Source organism: Carassius auratus, chromosome 36 (genome assembly GCF_003368295.1).
Source record: "Carassius auratus strain Wakin chromosome 36, ASM336829v1, whole genome shotgun sequence".
Classification (NCBI taxonomy): Eukaryota; Metazoa; Chordata; class Actinopteri; order Cypriniformes; family Cyprinidae; genus Carassius; species Carassius auratus.
In genome coordinates, this window is record NC_039278.1 from 2,963,396 (window position 1) to 2,987,490 (window position 24,095).

Here is a 24,095-nt window from a genome sequence, read left to right on the forward strand (position 1 = left end):
GGCCTAAAAGTTAATTTTTACATAAAGGCATTGTGCTTGAAATATTACTATTATTTAGTAAAACGTATGTGATACTGCTACTACTGTTGAAAAAATGTATAAAAGAAATAGATCACAATATTTCTTCCAAGTTTTAATTTTAATAGCAAATCCCCTTTATTTACCAAAAATAAAATGTGATTAAATTTCATAAATTAAAAGACAAATTTCATTTGGGTGAAACTTGTTTACTGTTTTTCATAATTATATAACTTGTAGAAAAACTTTAAACACAATTGTAATTAAGTATAAAGAATGGCATTGGTTTTATTTTTTGTGCTAATATTAAAATATTAAATTAATTTAATTTTTGTGTTTTGCTTTGGTACCGAAATTGGTACAGAGAACCGTGGATTTTCACTGGTATCGGTACCGAATACTGACATTTTGGTACCATGACAACACTTCTGGACAGTATACCGTTCACACAGCTTCAATGGAGGGAAGCTCTCGGACTAAATCTAAAATATCTTAAACTGTGTTCTGAAGATGAAAGGAGGTCTTACGGGTTTGGAACGACATGAGAGTCATTAATTACATCATTTTCATTTTTCAATGAACTAACCCTTTAAGAGCAGCTTAAAATGACTGAAATTAAATAAATATACTGTTGATACATATGAATTTCTTAATAATACAGGAAAACCAGCCAAAAAGTGTCCAGCGCACATGTAAACTCCTTCAATATTATATATATAATTTAAGATTATTCTATGAAAATTATGATGTGACTAACATTTAAAAAATTGAGAATGGAGAATTTATACAGATCGGTAAAAAAGTAAAATTATTACTCACCAATGTTCTTTTTTAACTTAAGAAATGGAGTTAGTTGGAAAGAAGTAACAAGCAAGCAAATAGAGGGAAACCTGCTCTTCCCACTCTGTTGTGATATGTATTAGTAGAGGAAATGTTGAAATGAGTAGATATTTTATGCTTCCTCACAGGTTTAATATGAGGAGAGATCTGTAAGTGTTTAATGCTCTTTTATATTGGGGTTTCTAGGGATTTCTGTAATGTCGTGCTTACTGTTGATGGAGGATGGGCCAGGAGACTATATAAGAAGCATGTCTCTTTGCTGTTGCAAAGTAGTGAATAGGAATAGAAAGTGTGTTTTATTTTTAGTGAGGTCAAATTATGAGTTCACACTGCTGATAAACACTGGTTCATACATCATTTTTTTCTCAAATGATTTGGGGTTGTATAGTGTACTCAATTGGATCTGTCATGAATGCAGTTGTTTATATCAAAGTCAAATTTACGCTATTTGTAAGGTAAATTTGAATGATTTCACAGCTTTGAATTTACTCTCCTGTTTTAAATGTAAAGTGTTTCACCAGAAAATTCTATTCAAATTCAGTCACTTTTCTTTCAGTGTAACTGTGCTGAAGTTCGGCTGTAGATCTAATTTATTAAAGCCATGGAGTTGTGCGGTGTGTTCTGGTAGATGTGAGCGGTGGACTGAAGGAAGGAGATCAGAGGGTGAGAGGTGAGGAAGTGTCAGCAGTGGAAACAAATACCAGAGCAAGTGAAGCAAAGGACAGCATCAGGCATCAGCGCTAACTGGGTCATGGTTGAACGTTAGCGGGTCATACATCTCTCCACACACACACACATGCACACACACGCACGCACGCACACGCACACACACTCTCTCTCTCTCACACACACGCACTCACACACACACACACACTCTCTCTCTCACACACACGCACTCACACACACACACACTCTCTCTCTCTCTCACACACACACACACGCGCGCGCGCACACACACACACACACACACATACACACACACACACACACATGTTTGTTTTTGTGTAAAGTGTGTTCATCCCACAGGTGTAATGGTTTTTATTCTGTACAAACTGTATATTCTATCGCCCTACACCTAACCCTAACCCTCACAGGAAACTTTGTGCATTTTTACTTTCTCAAAAAAACTCATTCTGTATGATTTATAAGAGTTTTGAAAAATGGGGACATGGTTATGTCCTCATAAGTCACTCTCTCCTTGTAATACCTGTGTCATACCCATGTCATTATACAGAGTTGTGTCCTGATATGTCACACACTCTCTCGCTCTCTCTCTCTCTCTCTCACACACGCACACACACACACACACACGCACACACACATAACCCAATGAAAAATCAGATCAGGTGTTTGACTGCTTACCTTTGAACTGTTGACCAGGATGTATGTCGCAGCATAATTAGGTACTTCTTGTTTTTATTTGTCATGTGTTGGTTTTTCCCCCTTTTTTCATTTACTGCATGTCATTACCGCATTTTGAAAAGATATTTGATCAGTCAAAGAACTATCAAAATACCTGTTCACTGCAGTCCTACAGCAGAATATCATAGGCGTGACTATTGCCTCTTTTGAACAGTTTTGAACAACAAATCCAATGCTGATTTGTAAATGAAGCGAAATGGCCTCTTGACATGGTGTTTCTAACTCCTGACAGTCAAGCTGGTTGTTGTGAGTGCCAAACGCTGTGTTAATAAGACCTGTACTGCTCCAACAGTTGTACTCAATGTAGAAAGTTATGCTTCATTTCATTCTGAAGCAGCTTTGCCAGCAGCACTCCTCTGTGCCAACTGGCCAGACGTCAAACTTCCCACATGTCAGCGTGATGGGAAAAGTGTCCAGGACAGACAGGAATGTCTGTGCGTACTGCTGTGATCTGTGATCTGGACGAGGATTAGAATGAGTCTATGACGAACATTTTTACTATTAACTACATTATCACTAAGCAACAGGCATTATGCATGGAATTTTTATATTATTACATTTATTTTCATAAATTACAATGTAAATGTTGAACAAATAAATATTCTAATCACAGTTTATATTAATCTAGGTAGAAGCTTTTAGTTCAAAATTCTTCTCGGATTTGAGAAGCCATTTAAACAGTGGTAGTGTAAATTATGGGAAATATTTAAATTTGAGTGAAATGCATGTTTGTTTGTATTTTCTTAAATCATAAAAAAGTATAATCCTGTCAACAGGGATGGAAATGATTGTGTTGTGGCAGGTTAACTCGCTTCACCTACCAACCACCATGACTGGTAAATAAAAATAGTTTCTGTTTCTCCCGGCCGGTGGACAAAAAGGTTAATTTTCATCCCTGTTGTGTGTACAACACGCAATAAAGTGTAATATCATCCGAAGCAGCTCCGTGGAGAAAGGCGGCATTGTTTCCAGTGCAGTGTTTGCAGCTGAAGTTGCCGCTGGCGGAGTGATATATTTGTTGATTATTTACCCTACGTTTTATAGCACGCGCTCATGTTATACAAGATCGCGTGAAGAGTTTAATTTGTCACGTCTCTGTCTCTTGACGATGGCGTAAAAGTTTGCGAGCTGAGATTTCTTTCAGTGATACAATGTTAAACGGAGGACTTTTCCCAAAGTGTTCCCTCAACCACAAAAAACAAAAAAAACAAAAAAAACACTAGTTGACACTGATGAATCCTTTCCTTTGGAATTAAATACAAGATCATTAATGCATAGGAAAACGGTTTAGAATGTCGCAAAATGTTTCTGTGCTTTAAAAAGTTGAGTGCAGTCATCCGGTTGGGCTACGGACTTGAGAGAATGAGTTACTTCAGAAAGAGTTTGCTGTTTCAAAACCTAGTAAACCTAGTTTTTGAGCATCACTGAAAGAGAAAATGTCAGTATTTCATTGAGACTTGAGATTAAATAAACTGCTTAAACGTGCAATATGGACTTTTTGGCCACCAGGGGTTACTCAATCAAAATAATAACATAAGACGTACTTTGATGACGTCGGGAAAGAGCGTAAGGATCATGGGAGTTGTTGTTCATTGGAACACGCGCTCTGTCGCTCCCTATCATTCCTCACTCATTCTAACTTAGTATTTTGACAATCACGTCTTTTCGAACAGAGAGACAGTTTCAACGGCAACAACTTAAACAAACGCTACTGCGCATGAGTGCTTTTGTGGAACTAACTTAACTTTCGGTAGACTTCCAAATAGAATAATTAACAACAGCCAAGTCCCTCTAGAGTAGATATTTTTTGATAACAAACAAAATGTTTGCTGCGTGGATCAGGTGGACTTAATGAAAATGCAATTCATTATTTGCCAACAGGAGATGTTTTAAAGCACAGACATAAAGCGCGAGAAATAGAGTTTTCCCCAGTAACAGCTGTAAACGAAGCAGAGCTGGTATGCTCACACGCTGCTATCAGGCATATAACATGCAAGTCTTCCTTCAGAAATACAGCGATATAAAAACACCTGTGCCTCGCTTTGATATTTAAACATATAAATGTAAGGAATTATTATTATTATTAAACATGCAGTAAGTAACGTTACTCATGTTTATTCAATGAAGCTTTTTTTTTAAAAAAGATCAGTTTTAAAATTGTGGCGAGTCTCCAAAAATAAATAAATGGATGTGAAACACATCCCACAGCACAACCACCTCAGCCCAACTTCAGTCTACTCATCACCTTGCCTTTAACTGCGTTTGTAGAAGGCACCGCAGCCAGACCGATATACACGACCGTGCGCCCGATGAAACCGTCTATATGAATTATGAGACCCCTATCAAATCAATATTCCATCTAGCTAGTAGTAATATATGTTAAAAAACACGGCCGCCTTTCGTTAATAATTATAATTACGTTATACTATGATATCGAACAAGTTAGAGAACTGCATTTGAAGCTACTTTATTCAGCTAGATATAGAACAAATGTAGATTTACATGAGAGCTAGTCCGTCTGCGTTTTACACAAGACATCATCGTTTCCCAAATTATACGGATAGATACAGTTAGCTGAATGGATGCGTACCTGTTTATCAGAATGCAAGCGAGTTCGGCATCTCTCTGTAGTATCAGCTTGTCACAAAGCTCTCTCTATCTTGGAAATGCAACTCCAATATTTACCCGTGTCTTGTCCCAAAACCATCTCGGGTCATTTATTTCACCCGTGCGTTTGTGCTTCACAGAACGTGCAGGCAAAGCATAATCATGATCCATAACTAAGCTATTGATTGAGGTTTAAATACGAATATAAATATAAAATATAATAGTCTCAATCAAGGCTACTACTTTTTCTTCTTCGTCTCGTCTTTGTTTCTGTTCACCTTTGTATTTGGCGGTTCCGCAGGAAGTTAGATAAACTAGAGGGGTCAAAGTTTATATGACGTCATAGACGGGCGACAAAACGGAAATAAAGAAAGTGCCGTGTCTTCTAATTAAACTATAATTTTCTCCGGATTTGAAAGTTCGTGGAAACTGTCGGGATGATGTAAGTTCACAACTAAAAAATAAATATAACATAGATATAGTGATTTCTGCTATTTTTAAAGCAGAAAAATTACATATTGCGCCTTTAAGTATTGTAGATCTTGTAGTATTAATTTTTGCATGCAGTTACATATTGTCGGTTAAAAACAAGAAAGTGGCTGGTAAAAATATTGAGTGGCTGGTAGATTTTGAAATCCAGCCGACACTGGCCGGTGGACAAAAAAGTGAATTTCCATCCCTGATAGTCAACGTGACGGTGCTGTGAATCCTGTGTGCACTAAGACCCAGAGAGAGAAGAGCAGAAGGAGGAGACAGAAGTGGAGTCCGGTTTCATCCGCCGTCTGCTCTCACTGAAGCTCACAGCAGCACAAAACATGTGTACACTTCATCTTATACCTTATTTACCTCATGACAATATATGATGATTTGTGTGTCTGTGTAATGTACTCAAGTAAAGTGCTTACAAATACTGTCACGATATAACTGCACAAAATGTGTTTATAATGAAATTACAATAATTGTTTAGTGTGTTTTGTTTGTTTATAATAATTCATGTTTAGACATTAGTCATTTAAATTGATAAATGATTACTTGTTTACATAAACTAAAAACTGGAGATGGATAGTTTTGTTATTGGAGTAAATCATTCTTTCTTTTCCTTTTTGTGCAGTGACTCTTTGTGGTGATTGTGGTGTGAACACAGCAGCTTCTGTCGGTTTGCCAAAGACAACAAATACACACCTACACATCGCTCTGAAAGAGAATCGTGTTCTGTTCATTGTGTACCTTAGTGAACGTGCCTATTTTTAGTTTTGAGGGACAGACAGACAGTTGTGGTGGAGAAAAGCCCAGAACAGATTGTTTTGTCTCCAGGTAAATGTCTCAACCTGTACCAAAAAAAACTAAACAAAGGATTGCGAAGAGTTCAGGAAACCAGTAGTTGGTTATAAAATGGGAAAATACATTTGGTGTTGAAGTGAAAAGTCATAATATCAGCAATAATCCCAGCATTTGATTAACAAGCACAAACCACATAGAGATGATGTCCACTTATTTCCCGCAGGCAATACTCATTATCAGTCACACAGTATTCAGCTTTGTTTTTGTTTTTGTAAACGGAAATTGTGCATTTTGGTTAATATGATTTTTCAAAGACTATTATGCTCACCAAGACTGCATTTATTTGATAAAAACAGTAATAAAGTGAAATACTGCAATTTACAAATGCTGGACTTTGTTTTCCATGTTAATAGATCATAAACTGTATACGATGTGTTGTTGTGATGCGTTGCACAGCTGTATTTCCAATATCATTCCTACAAGTCAAGTCAAGTCACCTTTATTTATATAGCGCTTTAAACAAAAGACATTGCGTCAAAGCAACTGAACAACATTCATTAGGAAAACAGTGTGTCAATAATGCAAAATGATAGTTAAAGGCAGTTCATCATTGAATTCAGTGATGTCTACAGTCTTCAGTGTCACATGATCTTCAGAAATCATTCTAATATGATGATTTACTGCTCAAGAAACATTTCTGATTATTATCAGTGTTGAACACAGTTGTAATGCTGAATATATTAGTGGAAACTGATGCATTTTGTATATTTGTTTTTAAGGATTCTTTGATGAATAGGAAAAAATAGTTTTGATCATTTGAATGCATTCTTGCTACATGAACGTGTTAAATAATAACTATAGAGGTTTTTATAAGGTTATATAAGGTTTTATCTTACCCCTCAGTAGTGTATACAGTGCTGAGTCACTCTTGACAGTCTTTGTATGGATGTTTTATAGATATGGAAAGATTGTGTCCACCAAGGCTATTCTGGACAAAACTACCAACAAGTGCAAAGGTGAGTGAAGCTCGGCTGTATGTTCTTTAGAGAATCACAATCAAATACCCTATGTATTTGACACAGATGTATTCACTTTATGTGTGTGTGTGTGTAGGTTATGGCTTCGTGGATTTTGACAGTCCTGCAGCAGCACAGAAGGCTGTGACGGCGCTCAAGGCCAGTGGAGTTCAAGCTCAGATGGCAAAGGTATACGATTACAGAGCAAAAGCACATAAACCTCTGATACTCATGTAACAGTCTGAATGATCTGAACGAGCTTGTGTTTGACGCTAGTGTCAGCAGCGTGTAGCGAGAAGGTCATCTTTGTTTATTCCATCAATTCCAGCTCTCCTACCTAGAAATTATGTTTGTCAGAGATGTTTCTCAGGTCGTGGTGGTGGTGTTGTTTTGAGATCTTAATGTTTCCATTCTCAAACACTTGGACACACACACTCACACACAAATCCGATTGCTCTTTATTTTACAGTACTGGCACTCATATTGAACTGAAAGTGAAAGTACTAAGTAATGCAAGCTAACTGCATGGATTAAACATGGTTTAAGTTAAGGTCTAGGGTTACATTAATGCTAATTAATATACAATACACTGCAGTATATACTTACCCCAAACATTTTTTGATTATTATTATTTATTTATTTAATAGATTAAAAGTTTATTCAGAAATTATGCATTCAGTTATTCAGAAGTTACAAAAAAGACATTTATAATATTACAAAAAAAGATATTTCAAATAAATGCTGTTCTTTTGAACTTTCGTCAAAGAATACTATACACATACACACACACACACACACACATGTACATATTTATCATGGTTTCCACAAAAAGTAAATAAACAGAGTGAAAACAACTTTGATAATAATCAGAAATGTTTACTGAGCAGCAAATCAGCATATCAGAATGATTTCTGAAGGATCATCTGAAAAATCAGCTTTGATTACAGCAGTAAATTAAATTAATTAATAAATTAATAGTAAATTAATAAGCAGAAGAAACAATAGAAAATCTTTTAAATAGTAGTGTGCAGTACATGCAGAACAGCATGGTGAAATAAAGTGCTACCCAAATTTTACCACAAACTAGACATTTACATATCAGTCTCATATACCAGTACCAGAACCTGAGTCAAGATTTGTGTTTTATCATGAAATGTATTGACATTGGTTAGGTAATGTCTGACTCATTTAATCGTATGCACGCACACACACACACACACACATAAACGCCTACACACACACGCGTGCACACAGACACATATATACATATGCTGACTTGAATTGACACATATTTGTCTAGATAAAGATATGTTAATTATGTTAATAAAGATATGTCTGTATTTCTATTATTTCAGAAATACTGGTAAATAAATTCTGGTAAATATTTTTTTCTGTAATGTTTTTTTATAATAATTGTATTGTTGGTAGTAGTACTATGTTACATTAAGTAATATTTATATGCCTCATTCTCTTCTTTCCAGTTTTTTATTTTGATGGGTTGCTGTGAAGATAGTTTTTCTCAAATTAAAGGGTTAAATGCTCATGAACTGACTGTCAGAGCAGTTCTAGAGATCATGTTCATGTGTTTATGTCCTCATTTAGCGAGGCAGCAGTTGCTGAAAACTGTTCAGTATGTGTGTAGTAAACGAAACCATTAATTCACACAGACTCGCAGAACATGCAGGATTCATATTTAAATAGTATTTTTGCAGCGTAAAGTGATAGTTCACCCAAAATTTAAAATGTGATGTTTATCTGCTTACCTCCAGGGCATCCAAGATGTAGGTGACTTTGTTTCTTCAGTAGAACACAAACAGAGATTTTTAACTCCTACCGTTGCAGTCTGTCAGTCTTATAATGGAAGTGGATGGGAATCACAGCTTTGAGAGTTAAAAAAAACCCTGCGGCTCGTGACGATACATTGATGTGTAAAGACATAAAATGATCAGTGCAAGAAACTAAACAGTATTTATATAGTTTTTTAACTCTGATTCACAGCAATGTCCGAACTGTCCCGAGCATGTTCTCAACAGCAGGCACCTTATGTGTCTTCTTCTTCTTCTTGCTTTACGGTGAATCACAGACTTATAAGTGCATTACCACCACCTATCTCTCAAATGGACCATTGATACTCTGTCAGGCGCTGACTGTCCCACAAGGACACCAGTGTGCATCCACGGGGAATAGACCGGTCTCTCGAGGAGAGGCGCATTGGGCTTTTAAACAGCGGCGGTGATGAGGCTCCATTCACATCAGGTGTGCCCCATCACACGCCGCCAGCCCTGACTCGTCCAGCGCCCCTCCTCTCACACACCCACACCTGTCGGGAGCCTGGTGAAGGGCGGCGATTTAGGACGGGGTGCCGATGATAACCAGGGTAGAGGCAGGTGACTCGTCACAATCCATACAGTGAACATTTTGTTGTCATATCTTAATAATCTCACTACAGTATATAAAGCATATTATATGAGGCATAAAAGTGTGATGTATCGTGTATGATACTCAACAAAAAAGACATGCACATTTTCTTATTCGTATTTTTTATCCTGTTCCATAAAACATAGATTATTCTGACTATAATTTCATATCTCAGGTGCTTAACTTGACAGTCTGATTAAATAATGCATAAGAAAGGGATCTGTGCAGCTCACTGTAATTACTTCTGGTTCATTTATCACACTGCCGTATAAGGTCAGGATGAGCTCATTGCATTGTGGGATACAGTGTTATGTGAAGTGTGCTCGTTTGTTTACTACATATTCTGGCAAGTATTAGTAGCAGGTCATCGTCTGGGTATGCATACTATAATGTTGCATACTTTGCATAGTATTCAGTATGCTGCAGAACACAAAAAGATGAAGAGCAGCGGGTTAGTATGCTGTGAATTTGCTTTATTACTCAGTCATTTAAGGAATTATTGTGTCAAATATTTTGTTTCATATGGTTGTAGTTTTTTCTCTTTCGTTTTAGCATATCAGATCACTTCATCTGTGAAATGAATCTGTTGATCACTGTGAGGGATCTGTGAGCTCTCAGCCTTGTGGTGATTTAGCTCTGTAAATAAGGCACTTTAACAAGCCTGTACCTTGATTCCAACAAATAAATGATGCATATTTGATTATGTCCTACTTTAAATGAATTTCATATAGGGCTTACATTTCTTTAGTAACCAAAATTTATTAATTTGTAATTAATACACTTTAATTAATTTACAGTGATGACATGTATTCCTCAAAAGCAATGTGAAGCCTGATAGTGTGAGAAATCCAACCCCCAAGAAAAACAAAACAAAACAAAACAAAAAAAGATGATTGCGTTATACAAGTATTTTTTGTCTTGCTAGTAGCCAGCACACACAATGTCATCTTGGCTGGGAGAGCATAAGCAAAGGCTAGTTATAAAATAACAATTCTTTGACTGAAAGAAAAAAAATGAATCTTCAATATTCAAAGTGTCTAGATGAACAGTGTTTTTGTCTGATTAACCCTCTTGTGTTTTTGTTACATCAAAATGGTGCAAAACTTAGTAAAGGTTTTGGTACTTGCTATGTGAACACACACACACACACAAAACATTATCCTGGAAAAGAAAAGTCTCGTATTGTTTGCTGTCAAAAATGGCCACACTGGAAATGCATGGGAAGGAAATGCTAATTTTTTGAGATATCAACCTCAGATTTGGAACACAACTTTATATTTATAGATCTTATTTTATCTGTTGGATTTCATTACTTTATTTTTTTTTTAATACTCATTTCATTAAAAAAAAAATTTTTAAGTACTTTTGTAAAATTTTCATAATAATAAATCTAAACTTCTATAACTTTATTTCAGCAATAATCTACCTTTAAAGATAGTCCAAGAGTCTGTGCTCCAAAGCATTCAAGATTTATGATAGTTTAATTTGGAATTTAAATTTGTAGGTGTCATACCTATTCCATAAATATAATTTAGTAACATAAAACCCCCTAAAAATACAAAATATTAAGTAAAAGAATAGAAAACTTATTTCAGAATAAAATATAGTACATTCATGAAATTGCATAAAAAATAAAATAAAATAAAAAATCTATTCGAACCAAACCAGAGGATTAATAAAAAGCATCTAAACCATATCATAACCAGATCATTGTTATTTCATTCCCACTTAAAAATACTCTATTGCTGTCAGCTCTAAGTGTTACAATTACACTCAACCCTCCTGTATTAAAATATATGTTATGATTCTTTATTAATCTTTTAATAGCGCATTTACTGTTTCCATGTATGTTTTCTTGTGTGTATGAGATGAAGGAAAATGTAAAACTGCTACTATAAACTATTAATGTTATCGTTCTGATGTAGATGAGTGCAGATTTACTGTATTATTTGCTTTATTATTTTTAGCAACAGGAACAGGACCCTACCAACCTGTACATCTCTAACCTGCCCATGTCTATGGACGAGCAGGAGCTGGAGGCCATGCTCAAGTCCTTCGGCCAGGTGATTTCCACTCGGATCTTACGGGACGCTAACGGGACCAGCAGGGGCGTGGGCTTCGCCAGGTACTTTAATAATTCCTCACGCTGCGGTCAATCCTCCAGTCCAGTTACCTACTATTCAATTTAATAATATTTAATTATAATGCACATTTAAATTTAGTATGCTAATTATAAAGGTGCTGACATTGAATTGTACTTGCAAAAAAACAAAAAACAAAAAAACAAACATGAATAATTAACATTATTATTATTGTTGTAATCATCAATATTTCAGTTAGGATATTTATGTCCCTTACATCTCTTATATCTAAAATATATGTGGTCATAATAATAAATAAATAATAATAATACAACTTTTCCCACTGGTTTAATTGTTTCTTCATGCATTTGATTAACAGGATGGAATCCACGGAGAAATGTGAAGCCATCATTCAGCATTTCAATGGAAAATATATCAAAACCCCTCCAGGAGTGCCAGGTAGATGAGATATCATTTATTTAATCTAAATTCCAATTAAAGAATCCATTATTGGTTATGGAGCAATAACATATATTAATTTTTAAAACTAATTTCCTACTGGCTGCTTCACCTGTAGTTCCCACAGAACCGTTGTTGTGTAAGTTTGCTGACGGAGGACAAAAGAAGCGGCAGAACCAGTCAAAGTACCTACAGAACGGGCGACCCTGGCCTAGAGATGGTGAAACGGTACGAGAGCTTTCATTGTGGACTCTGACCTTGTACATTTAGTATAAAGCTAATCACTCTCCTTCGTCTCCACGTTCAGGGAGGAATGACGCTCCCATACGACCCAGCAGCCTTACAGAACGGGTGAGCACAGAGAAACATTCACACACACGCAGAGCCTCTCATTTTTCAAGAGTGTAAGAAAGAACTTGCTTTAGATCAGTATTTAAAGGTCTATTCTTGTTCACATTGTTTTCATAAACCTCACTGGTTCTCGTGCGTCAGTCGAGCTTCTGTTTACCATATTTGATGTGCTTCACATACGTGCACTGATCAATGTGTATGTGCGATTAAAAGCCTAAATGACATCTGCTCATCATATAAAGACACTCGAGTCTCCTCAGAAGACTTGGATTAAACTGATTAAGATGGATTACTTTTATGAACATTTTGAAGCATCAGTGCAAGATTGGGTTTCATGGATTTTGAAATCTCTCAGGCTTCATTAAATTTTTTTTCATTTGTGTATCAAATTCCAGTTTTGTGAATCAGTGATGACAGAATTGACATTTTTTTGGGTGGACTATCCCTTTAAAAATGTAATTTCACACACACAAAAAAAGGTCTGAATGGCATTTTAAATGAACATCTAATGGCACAAAGTGTGCTAATGTTTCTTACTGTTTTTGCGAATTATTTTCAGGTTTTATTCTCCTCAGTACAGCATTGCTCCAAACAGAATGATTGCCCAGACCTCTCTGTCTCCATACATGCCCTCACAAGTACCGTCTTACCAGGTCAGGATCATTAAGATAATCACAGCAATTTAATACATGTCATAACTGTATGTTCTATATACACACAGAGATACAGCTACTTTCTAGGGGTGTAACGATTAACCGCGAGCCTGTCAAAAATCAGTTCAAATAGTTAACAATTCAAATCGGTTGAGATTGTGATTTAAGTTTATATGAATGTATCTCTGAGGGGAACTGTCTTTAGAAGAGTTTATGATGTATTTTCTTTCCATCTAGTCTCTGAACAATGCATATTAAAGTAGTGTTTATAAGCGCAGCACTGCTTTGTTTACAGCTGTAACCCAGAAAACACTGTAACATTGCTGTTCATGAGCGCCACCTGCTGTCAGAGAGTGAATCTGCGTCTCGTTCAGCTCGTCTGCTGTTTCCTTCAGTTATGTTTTATGTGAAAGAAATAAAAATGAGGCAGCAATAGCCTAATGAAATGACACATTTTCATTTACTCTATAATGTCTTCGATCTCATTTTGTTAATTAAAATCGTGAGAAAATCGAATCGAGAGTTGAGTGAATCGTTACATCCCTACTGCTTTCACACAATATTGTTGTGCAGTGTTATTGAAAATATTTCTTAAAACATTACTAATTCAGAGCTAAATGATAGTTGTCTAGTGGGACTCCTTGACTACATATGGTTCAAATACATCATGTTTCATCATCAAATTCCAGCTATTGTAGACAAATTAGCAGAAATGAGTTGAACTTTAGTTTAGTACAGCAAAATTTTATTATTAATTAACTCTTTTACTTATCGGTTTTACAATTCCAAGTCTTTAAACAGATGTTCTTGTTTGTCACCTGTTTCTGTGTGTTAGTGAACTTTAGGTCGATCCAGATTACATGTTTAATTTTGGTTGCAATAGTGAGCTCAAGTGGAGTGTGTGCCGATGCTGGCAGCAGAGAGTGTGTTCAGCTGCAGTGACTCAGCTGAGCTGGGGCTTGTGGGAACTCGGACACCTTATTGAGTGCTGATGGATGAATGTTCGCTGAGATCCTGTATGTCTGGCACGTGTGCTCAAAAGGCATCTGAAGAGTTTTTTTTTTAAATGGACTGAAGACTGTTCAGCACATTAAGTACATAAAGGAGTAGCTCTCACCTCATTATTCATTGCATCATTTTTTTTAAGTGCAGAGGCATGGTGATTTATATAAAAGCTTGGGGTTAGTGAGATTTTGTAAAGTTTTTAAAGAAGTCTCTTCTGCTTACCAAAGCTGAATTTATTTGATCAAAATATAGGTAAAGCAATTAGGGCTGTCACTTTTATTTCGAAAATCGATTGGACAATCGATCGGACCAACCAAAAAAAGTTTCGAAAATGAAAATGGGTAATCTATTTTAACCAAATATGTTCACTATTAATTTTAAAAGAATTAAACAATTAAAAAATACAGATGTAACAAAACTCACAACCAAGCAGTAAAAGAAAATAAAGAATTCTGAAAGTGCAGTATGCATTGCGAAAGCTAGACAGAAAATACCAGCAGTTTTACACGCCTATAAGACTCAGTGACGTCGAAAGCGACCTCTTATGCTGTGTTCACACCAAACGCGAATAGAGCGTCTGGCGCGAATCATTTCAATGTTAAGTCAATGTAAAGACGCGTTTACGCGCGTATTGAGTTCTCGCGGCGCGCCTCATTCGTGCATCTAGTTACAGGAGATTCTGAGTTATGAAAAGGACCATTGCAAGCTGACAGCGACCGGTAATACCCCCACCTTGCGCAGCTGTACCCGAGTGTCCCTGGGACATCAGTGCGGTCGTAGCGCGTCTTCTCAACAGCTGGACATATAGTGAATAAAAAACGCTCTGCCAGGACCGCGAAAATGTTGATCGACTTGTTTTCCTGTCCAATAAATTTGTAATGGCCTTTAATTATGCCTGCATAGTGCCGGCTAGCCTAAGTGTCGTTTACGTTCAATAAAAAACACACATGGCCTGTTCTCAACTCCATTTAAAGTTTCATTTTTTGAACAGTTGTTTGAAATGGATTGAATCATTATTTTAAAATAATCTTGGAGATTTCTTCCCCTCTGCATATATATTTTTTCGAGAATGTTGCACTTCTGTTGCTGTTTGTTATTCTGCACAAAACTTCATGCCAATAAATAAGAAATATTGATGACTTGTGTGTTTCCAGCGCTCTCTTTACGTTCGTCCGTTATTTGGCGTTGACAAAGGAAACGTCTTCTTTTTTTGCCATAGAAAATCGATTTTACAATCAAAAATGATTTTTCACAAAAGAGACAGCTCTAAAAGCAATATTTCTATTTGAATATACTTTAAATGTAATAAATTCCCGTGATGACCAAACTGTTCAGTGTCTCATGATCCTTCAGAAATCACTCTAAAACGCTGTTTTGCTGAGAAAGAAACATTTGTGATAATTATCAATGTTGAAGAACAGTTTTTGTTTCAGGATTCTTTGATGAATAGAGCTCAAAAGAACAGCATTTGGTAACACTTTATTTTAAGGTGTCTGTTACATGTTGTTGTACTTACTATTATAATAACAATAATAATTATTATGCATAATTACATGCAAATTACCTTAAGCCAAACCCAAATCACAACCCTAACTATTTACATGTGGTGCATTAATAGAACTCAGAACTTATACGTAAAATTACACTAGAACAAGGACAACTTAAAATAAAGTTTAACCCAGCATTTATTTAAAATTGAAGTCATTTTTAACATAGATATTTGTTCTGTCACTTTTAATCAGTTGAATGTATCCTAAATAAAATATGAATAAAAGGATAACATATCTTTCAAAATGTATCTTACTGACCCTATATATATATATATATATATATATATATATATATATATATATATATATATATATATATATATATATATATATCCTTTAAAGGCTATTCAAATGGGACGGAGGCAAACCTCGTCCCATTGCAGTCACTGGCATCATCACCGTCTGGCATCAGATGAGCAGCCTGTGGACCCAAATGCATGCTGGGATAGCTAATTAATATTGGCTGCTATGGTGCTGTTGAATTCAGGTGCAATATTTTCCTAGTGTCTGTGGTGGGATTTTGGAGTCAGAGAGGTTAGTGACATTAAAATTCACAGCCGAAAACAATTCAGGATGCACCTGGCTGAAAACCGAACAGAATGGGAAGATACATTTGATTAATGATCCATTATTATAATCAAACTTATTTAATGATCAACACTCGAGTGAACAAACATTGTACACAGATTTGACATTTTAAATCAAAAATTGCTTTTGTATTAACCTTTTAATAAAGGAATTACATTTCTACCCCAATTCGGCTGCAATAAAAGCTGTTTCCATGACAGGTTTATTCAAACATACATTAAATAATGAAGACAACAGGTTAAGTAAAAAATAAAATATCTAATGTACTGCATATATTTAGCTAGAGCATATATTTAAAAATAGTTATTTTTCTGACTAATGGGTCTATGGACATGTAATGGTAAATGTAACATTATGTGACGTTGTTTAGAAGCTGATTTATTGATGTCTTTAAAGAATTTTCTGCGGATGAAACAGTTTGCACAATTACACAAGATACAGTACACTTCAATTAGTTGATAATGTTTTGTATATTTAAGAAAATGGCATAAAGGATTGATCTTGAGATTTAAGAATCTGTATGAGTATCGATTAAAAATGATAATTCAGTTTTACTTTGCAAAAATAATAATAATAATAATAATGAATTGGTCAATGATTTCAACCCTATGTGTACAATCTGAGTGCATTCCTAGTGTTTTGTCTGTGTCCGCAGGTGCACAGCCCGTCCTGGATGCATCATCAGTCGTACCTCATGCAGCCCACCGTGAGTGTCTGTAGGGTCTGACTGTAGCTTTACTGTACTTCACATGAAAGTGTCCATGCATGTGGTGTTTAATAACAAAAGAAACACAGTGTTGACTCAGACACACATGAGGTTTGGATATCTAGAAATCAGCCTTGGCTTCTGTGTTTCTGAGCACCTCTCTCTCCGCAGGGGGCCGTTCTGACTCCAGCTATGGATCACCAGATGTCCATTCAGCCCACGTCTATGATCGGACCCCTGACCCAGCAGCTCAGTCACCTGTCGCTGGGCAGCGCTGGCACGGTTGGTGGCCTGTTACCAGGAATTTTTACTTTAATAGTTCCTCAAGACTTTGTCTTCTTAGTGAAATCTAATTTCCATCAAAATGTAAAGGAAAGTTTTTGTTTAACCGTTTGTTGTATTCCATTTGCCCACAGTATATACCCAACGCAGCTATGCAGGGGACGTATATCCCTCAGTACACCCCAGTGCCTCCCTCTAGTGTCACATTAGAGGTATGACAAGCATCTGTCTCTAGCCCCTTTCACACTGCACGTAGGTCCCGGAAAATTGTTTTGAAGGCAGAAGAAAAAAAGGAAGGTCCAGGAGAGTATAAAAAGCATGGTCAGAATAGTCCACATTTCACATGTCTTTACGGGTTGTGTGTGAATGCACGCCAGGCGGCAAGGAACTCGACCGGAAGTTGAAGTCGGCTGCGTGCCGCCATCTTGTAGCAGAACTTCACTTGCGTTAGCATTCCCATTGACTCCCATTCATTTTGGCGTCACTTTGACAGCGAATAACTTTACATCTGAGGCGTTTAAAGACTTCGTTTGTCCATTATATATTTCTAAAGATACACGACAATGTATAAAGGGCTCCATTACCTTCTATGTTACATTATGGCCCTGTAGAAACAGTTTTTGTAAAAAATAGGCTAACGATTGCGTCATAACCACTCGACTCTCTGTCGCATTACCGTACAGACAGGAGGAGAAGCTCGCAGGCAATTAACTTAATATGGCGTACTGGCGTTACATTTTAAAATACTATACAAAATAATTAATCAGAATACTTACTCCTGCTCACTCACGACAAAGAACTCCCCGCTCAAGCTCGCCGTCTCTGCAAGATTGACGATGGCAGTTTGCACGCACAGCTACTAGAAGATTTACATCTGCCAGACAGGTTGCTGACGTCGTCAAGCTTCGTTTGAGTCTGCGCGTCAGAAACGGAAGTGCTAAAAAATGCTAAAACTGGGCTTCACTTGTCTCAGTTGAGTTCCAATGGGGTCGCTGTGTCCATTTCTTTTACTGTCTATGATGCACGCACATATTCCAGGAAATCACTGGCAGCGTGAAAGGAGCAAAATCTAGTGACCCGGGAACATTAGCTGGCACACATTACCCGTGTAAGACTTTGATTTATTCTGGTTCTTTGTCATGTAGGAAAACAGTGGACAGCAGCAGGTTTCCATGGAGACGCCTTCAGAACACACTAATTATTCCTATCAACACAGCAAATGAAGCTACGGTGAGACAACAGGTTTTCCACTCAAAGCACTGCTTTAGGCCAAGAGTTACACTTTATATAAGAGATAAAACTGAGATCACCTTCCAGTGTATTTGAAGATAATGTCTGCTCCATTCCTTTAACAGAAATTGTTGATTACTTCGCTTGCATCAAACAGTTTGACCACTGAACTAAAATCTAAATGTATTTGTAATTGAATGTATGTCTCTCTGTCTCTCTCTGTCCGTCCTGGACCCATCACAGGTCCTCTGGAGGTGCTACACAGTGCTGGGGATCATGGGGATCTCTCTGAGATTTGGGGATTACCACAGACAACCAACAGCAGAGGGGATCCGGATCACAAAATGAGCGTGTATCTTTTGTAGGACAGAAAGGAAAGTCGCTTAGCCAACAGCAGGAGACTGTGCAAAAGAGCTATCAATCGTTCATCTATTTTGATAACAAAACAGAAAAAAAAGCATTAAAAAAATCATGATTTAGAAAAGGGTAAGGAAAAAAACTATGTTTTATGCACGTAATGGCAAATTATTATTTTTTAAAGAACTACCTTGTTGAAAAAACATAAACAAAACAAAAACAAACCCTCATATGCTGGTAAGGCATGGTTTGAAGCATGACAGCTATTCCTGAGCTGCTTGTGAAACGCTCATGTGCTGGTCCTGACTAGCTCCTGCTCATAACCTAAACTAATGAGCTTAAAACCAGCCCAAACCAGCTGCCATGTTCAAACCCACACCTAACCAGCACATGCTGTTTTCTTCAACAGGGTTGTTCTTTATTATGGGTGGATCAAAAAAGAGAAAGGTTTTTTTTAATTGTTTGTAAAATATGCAACTTTTTGTTCTTTTTTCTTCGGTCAGCAGCAGTAAGGTGATTTGTTCCGATTAAGATGCAAACAGTGGATTTTTGTTTGTCTTATATTTGAATTTGTTGTTTGATATTTAGGTGTTTTGGTGAAGAAACCATTTAAAGCCACTTCTTTATGCTGCACCAGTTTAAGATCCTTCCAAGAAATAGTGATCAAATCACTCTAATTCAATCATCAATCTCTGTAAGCAACAGACAATCATTAACTTATTATTTATTGCAAAGGTTGGTACATACCAAGGCAATATAGCTTTGTCTTTCAAGTTCATATGAATTATTAAATGCAGAAATAGCGATTATCTAGTTATGTGCATTTTACTTTTAATTAGTTATAGAAATTAATCAGAATCTTTGTAAAAAATTAAAAAATAAAAATGAGGGGCATTTTCAATCGACAGATTAGCTGTGAAACAGTTTGTGCCTATCGTTACAGTGTTCAGGATCAATTCATTTTTATTTACAATTTAAAAAGTATAAATAATTTTATAGAAATAAAAAAATTCTGTATTCTGTCTTGATAGGGTTGATTTAGTGTTTTTTTTTTTTGTGGTATATATACAGAAATGATACCAAATATTTCAGGTTTCTGAAAGCTGTTTTTTGTGTTTAAATGTGCATTATAATGTACACAGTGTTTCATACATGTGCGCTCCATTGGCCTACAGTACAGGAGTCTAGAGGAAGTGACTTTAAGTGGTTTGTTAGTATCAAAAATAGCTCATAAAAGTGATGAGAACACGTGACTTGATGAAGCTGTTCAGTAGCACACTGCTAGAAGTCAGCATGTTTGTATTTGTGCTGTAGTACAGCAGATATGTGTCAGTCTGGTGGGAAGAACTGGTGTTTTGGTACGCTTTAAAGAAAGATCCATCAAACACTTGCAGTAGGAGAATACAATCATGAAAAGAGAAGACAATCAAGGCATTTGGTTTTTATCTGGGCCCGGTTCCCCGATAACGCTCACTCTTAGCGTGCTAAGAAGACTCGAAATATATATCTTACCAAAGTTGTTTATGTTCCTAAGTGTGTTCCCCGAAGTGTCCCTTAGGAAGCTTCTTAACTCGCTGCCTCTTACGTCCGACGTTACAAGAGCGCTGTCCCGAGTGAAGGTGCTTAATTAGTTGGCATCGATTGCTCATGAAACGATTTTCCACTTCATGCGAAGGTGAAATACAGCGTTAAGAAAAACAACACACTCTATGCAAATGAAACATTCCTCAAATTATTCCAGTAACATTTATTTTAACATAGTTTAAGTTATCAGTAGAATATAGACTATAAATTAAATTATCAAATGGTCAGTAATATGTTCACACGATATGTTTTGACGGTTAGACGGTCACTCGCTAATCATCCACCCTCCTTATCCCGTTGTGCCACTTGTGCCGCTTCTTGACATGGGTTTAACGACTTATAAAAATTATATAATACACTTGTATATTAATGGTAAGGTACTTTACAATCAGAATTGATTGGCAAGCAGCTGCAGTTACTTCTGTTTACTATTGTTGCAATTGGTTAATGTTTTTAATAAAAAGCAACTTATCTGCAATGAACAGAGAGAGAGAGAGTTAGATGCAGAATATGGTGGGGAAGCAACGTACAAAAGGGCACCAAGCTTCTCGTCAGGGGAACTTGAAGTTTTGCTGGACCTTGCCACCAGGTCGGAGATCACACTCCTATGGTCCACTATAACCTGCATTTTATGGTCGCGTATCCCTTTCGCGATATTTCCTCCGGATCAATCAATGATGAATTAGCGATAGGGATGAGTGTGCCATCCACCAGGATGTAATCCCCGGCATGGCGCAGAAGGGCGTTGGTGACAGTGTGGACGCACCTCCACACAGAGGTCTTGATTAGGCCGTTGCCCTCTCCCATGACCTCGATGAAGCTCTCTGTAGCAAAAAAAATTAAAAAAAACAACAACGTAGCGCTGGGCTTCAGGGCTTAAAGCAGAATTCCGCCGCATTAGCCTGGCAAGCACAGGTCCGAGAAGGTCCAGCTGCTCCACAATGAGTTGTCTTGGGAGGCGATTTTTTTTTTTATATAGCCACGTCAGGCAAAATGTCAAAAGGGCTTAAGTTTTGCCGAATAAAAAAATTGACATGGACTAAACGGCTCCGTCTTTGATTCAACACAAGGACACGTTGGATCGCTGCTATGGTCGCTTACTGGACACCACCATGCTTTCCCATTTAAAGATCTTAGCCATTTAGAGCCAAATTGTTTGCCAGATTTTAATTATCAAAAAATTGATTTGCCAATTCGCTTTAATTACATTACGATAAAGCCTAGGCTAATTACCACCATTAGTTCTGATACCACATAAAGTCAACTTCATAAATAGCCCTGTATCCATTGCGAACATAATTTATTATGAGTCTTAAAAAATAACATAAAATCATTGTTGAGCCACAACATTGTCAACAAACCATAGTTTGACTTGTACTTCGCTGCGCTGGTTTCTAAAGACTGCTGTACAGTAGCGTTTTGAGCTCAAACAACGCTAAGAGAGAGCTTACGAATGGTCCAGACCAACCTTACGAAAGTGTGACTTACAGAAGATGTACTTAGCGTACGAAAGTGTCGGGAATCGTGCCATAAGGTTAAGAGAGAGGTTAAGGAATAGGTTAAGAACTACTTAGCGATAAGAACGTTTTGGGAAACCGGGCCCTGGCCTTTATGTTATGCAGGTTTTTATTTTTCAATTTTATGGTCAAAAGTCATTCTTAAAGGTACACTGTAAGTTCCGGCACACTAGTGCATGTGTCGAGATTGTTTTCATTCTTAACTTTCTACAGTGGTTTATTTTTACTACCATATTAACTTTTTTTTATTTTTAATATAGTATAGTTCACCCAAAAACAAGAATTTGCTGAAAATGTGTTGAGATGTGTAGCATTACATGCAGTGAATGGGTGCCGTCAGAATGAGAGTCTAAACAGCCGATAGTTCACAGTAATCCACAGCAATGCAGTCCATCAGTTCACATCTGGAGAAGACAGAAGATGAGTGTTTGTAAGAATCAAATCCATCAAGATATGGATAAAATATGAGTCCACAATCCATAATATTTCTTTCTCCAGTTAAAGTCAGGACAGAAATCTGCACAGATCAAGCACTGCTCACAGGCGGAAACAGTCCAGAACAGCTAGAAACCAATCTGTGGCTGGATTTTAATGTGACAGGAAAACAGGGGATGGGATTACTTGTGGATTATTGTGATGTTTGGACGGCACCCATTCACTGCAGAGCACCCATTGGAGAGCTGTCCACATTTCTCCAAATCTGTTCCCATGAAGAATCTGATCTTCATCTTATCTAGCCTGAGGGTGAGTAAATGTGTTGAGTTTTTAGGATGTTAAGATGTTGTAAAACAAGACCAATACTCTGATGTTTTGCAGTGTGTTACGGTGACGTGGCCTCATCAGGTTGTGTGTTATCATGGCTTCGGTTCTGTACAGAAATATCTTCGAAATGGTGCTGGGTTATACATGAGACATGTATAGCAGGAAAAAAGATGAAATGAACAGACAGGATAGAGAAGGACAGAAGCAGTTCTTCAGCAAGCGCAGTCGCTTTCTTCCTTCATGCTGCTGTTGTTCAGTTTTTTAATAATTTGTTTTCACTGATGTGTTTTGTTTTTATCTTCTAAGTGACATTAGCTGTAGTTTTGGGGCAAAGCTTTACTTTCTAAAAACTTGTTTTAGGTGATGAATTCATTTGGTTGTGTGTTCGTGTGTTCGTTGCTGTTCGTTTTTAAATCCCTGAGTCATAGGATTTTTTTTGTGTTTGTGTGCAAAGAAAAGACATTTTCTTGAGTAACTTACATGTCCTTATGTCTTTCGCTGTGCTGTTTGTTGTTTTACTTGAAATGTACGGTCCTGGTCAATCATAATGCACTTCTACAAGAGTTTGAATATCCAAAATGAAACTTTTTGATATCATTGATTATCTAAAACAGTGTTTAATCTCTCACGAGTTGTTTTTGTACACTAAAACATACCAATATATGCTATACATTTCTTCAGAAAGACTTGCTCTTCTATAGGATAGAAACACAAGGGCTTATGTTACACTAAAGACACATGATGCTGGGGTTATTTCGTTCATTTGAGGGCTTCCCCTTAGTGCATTTTACATTTTATGAATTTAAAGCCATGACCTTGATAGGAAAACTATTAAATGGTTTTATTAAGAGACTTTTGTCCATCCATAAAAATACCTGCTAACTACTGGCTACTACCTTTTTGGATAGTCTGACATTACATTCAGATAAATAGTGTTATTGAAACTGATTAATACCTCTTCTACAGTTTACCATCACTCAGGCTGAAATGGAAACTAATGGCAGTAATTGAAATCTTTGTGATGCTCTTGTCTTCAGATTCCCAAAGAGTCAGTTTATTCCTGCTACCAAAGATATCAACGCCACCAAGATACAACATGCATTTAGAGTATGAAAACAATCACAGTTGTATATTACTAATATGTATATATGTGTGTGAGTGTGTGTGTTTGTGAGTGATTAAGGTCCCAAGTTAGTTCTCTACTGCAAAGAAACGGTTTCCCTGATTTTGTCACCTTGTTTCCATTACTTTGGCTTCTCATCCCTTGCCCACTTTTCCCGTGTGATTTTAGTGTTGATGTTTTAAGTTCTGACAATGCTATGTCAAATCTTCTGTTTTACAGATATTTCTGAAATGATACCATACAGG

At 36.7% G+C, this 24,095-nt stretch overlaps 1 protein-coding gene across 1 annotated transcript in view; it reads left to right on the forward strand.

Annotated features, from left to right (window-relative positions):
- LOC113054970 (RNA-binding motif, single-stranded-interacting protein 2-like) overlaps nucleotides 1–19,735 on the forward strand; it is a 49,727-nt gene extending 29,992 nt beyond the window's left edge. Inside the window, exons 3-14 of the mRNA XM_026220808.1 lie at nucleotides 7,126–7,184; nucleotides 7,282–7,373; nucleotides 11,570–11,727; nucleotides 12,063–12,142; nucleotides 12,261–12,370; nucleotides 12,450–12,493; nucleotides 13,053–13,146; nucleotides 16,945–16,995; nucleotides 17,167–17,277; nucleotides 17,412–17,489; nucleotides 18,423–18,507; nucleotides 18,751–19,735. Coding sequence (XP_026076593.1) covers nucleotides 7,126–7,184; nucleotides 7,282–7,373; nucleotides 11,570–11,727; nucleotides 12,063–12,142; nucleotides 12,261–12,370; nucleotides 12,450–12,493; nucleotides 13,053–13,146; nucleotides 16,945–16,995; nucleotides 17,167–17,277; nucleotides 17,412–17,489; nucleotides 18,423–18,500 — 955 coding nt within the window. The 3' untranslated portion in view covers nucleotides 18,501–18,507; nucleotides 18,751–19,735. The remainder of the gene's footprint in view (nucleotides 1–7,125; nucleotides 7,185–7,281; nucleotides 7,374–11,569; nucleotides 11,728–12,062; nucleotides 12,143–12,260; nucleotides 12,371–12,449; nucleotides 12,494–13,052; nucleotides 13,147–16,944; nucleotides 16,996–17,166; nucleotides 17,278–17,411; nucleotides 17,490–18,422; nucleotides 18,508–18,750) is intronic.
- The last annotated feature ends 4,360 nt before the right edge of the window (nucleotides 19,736–24,095 follow it).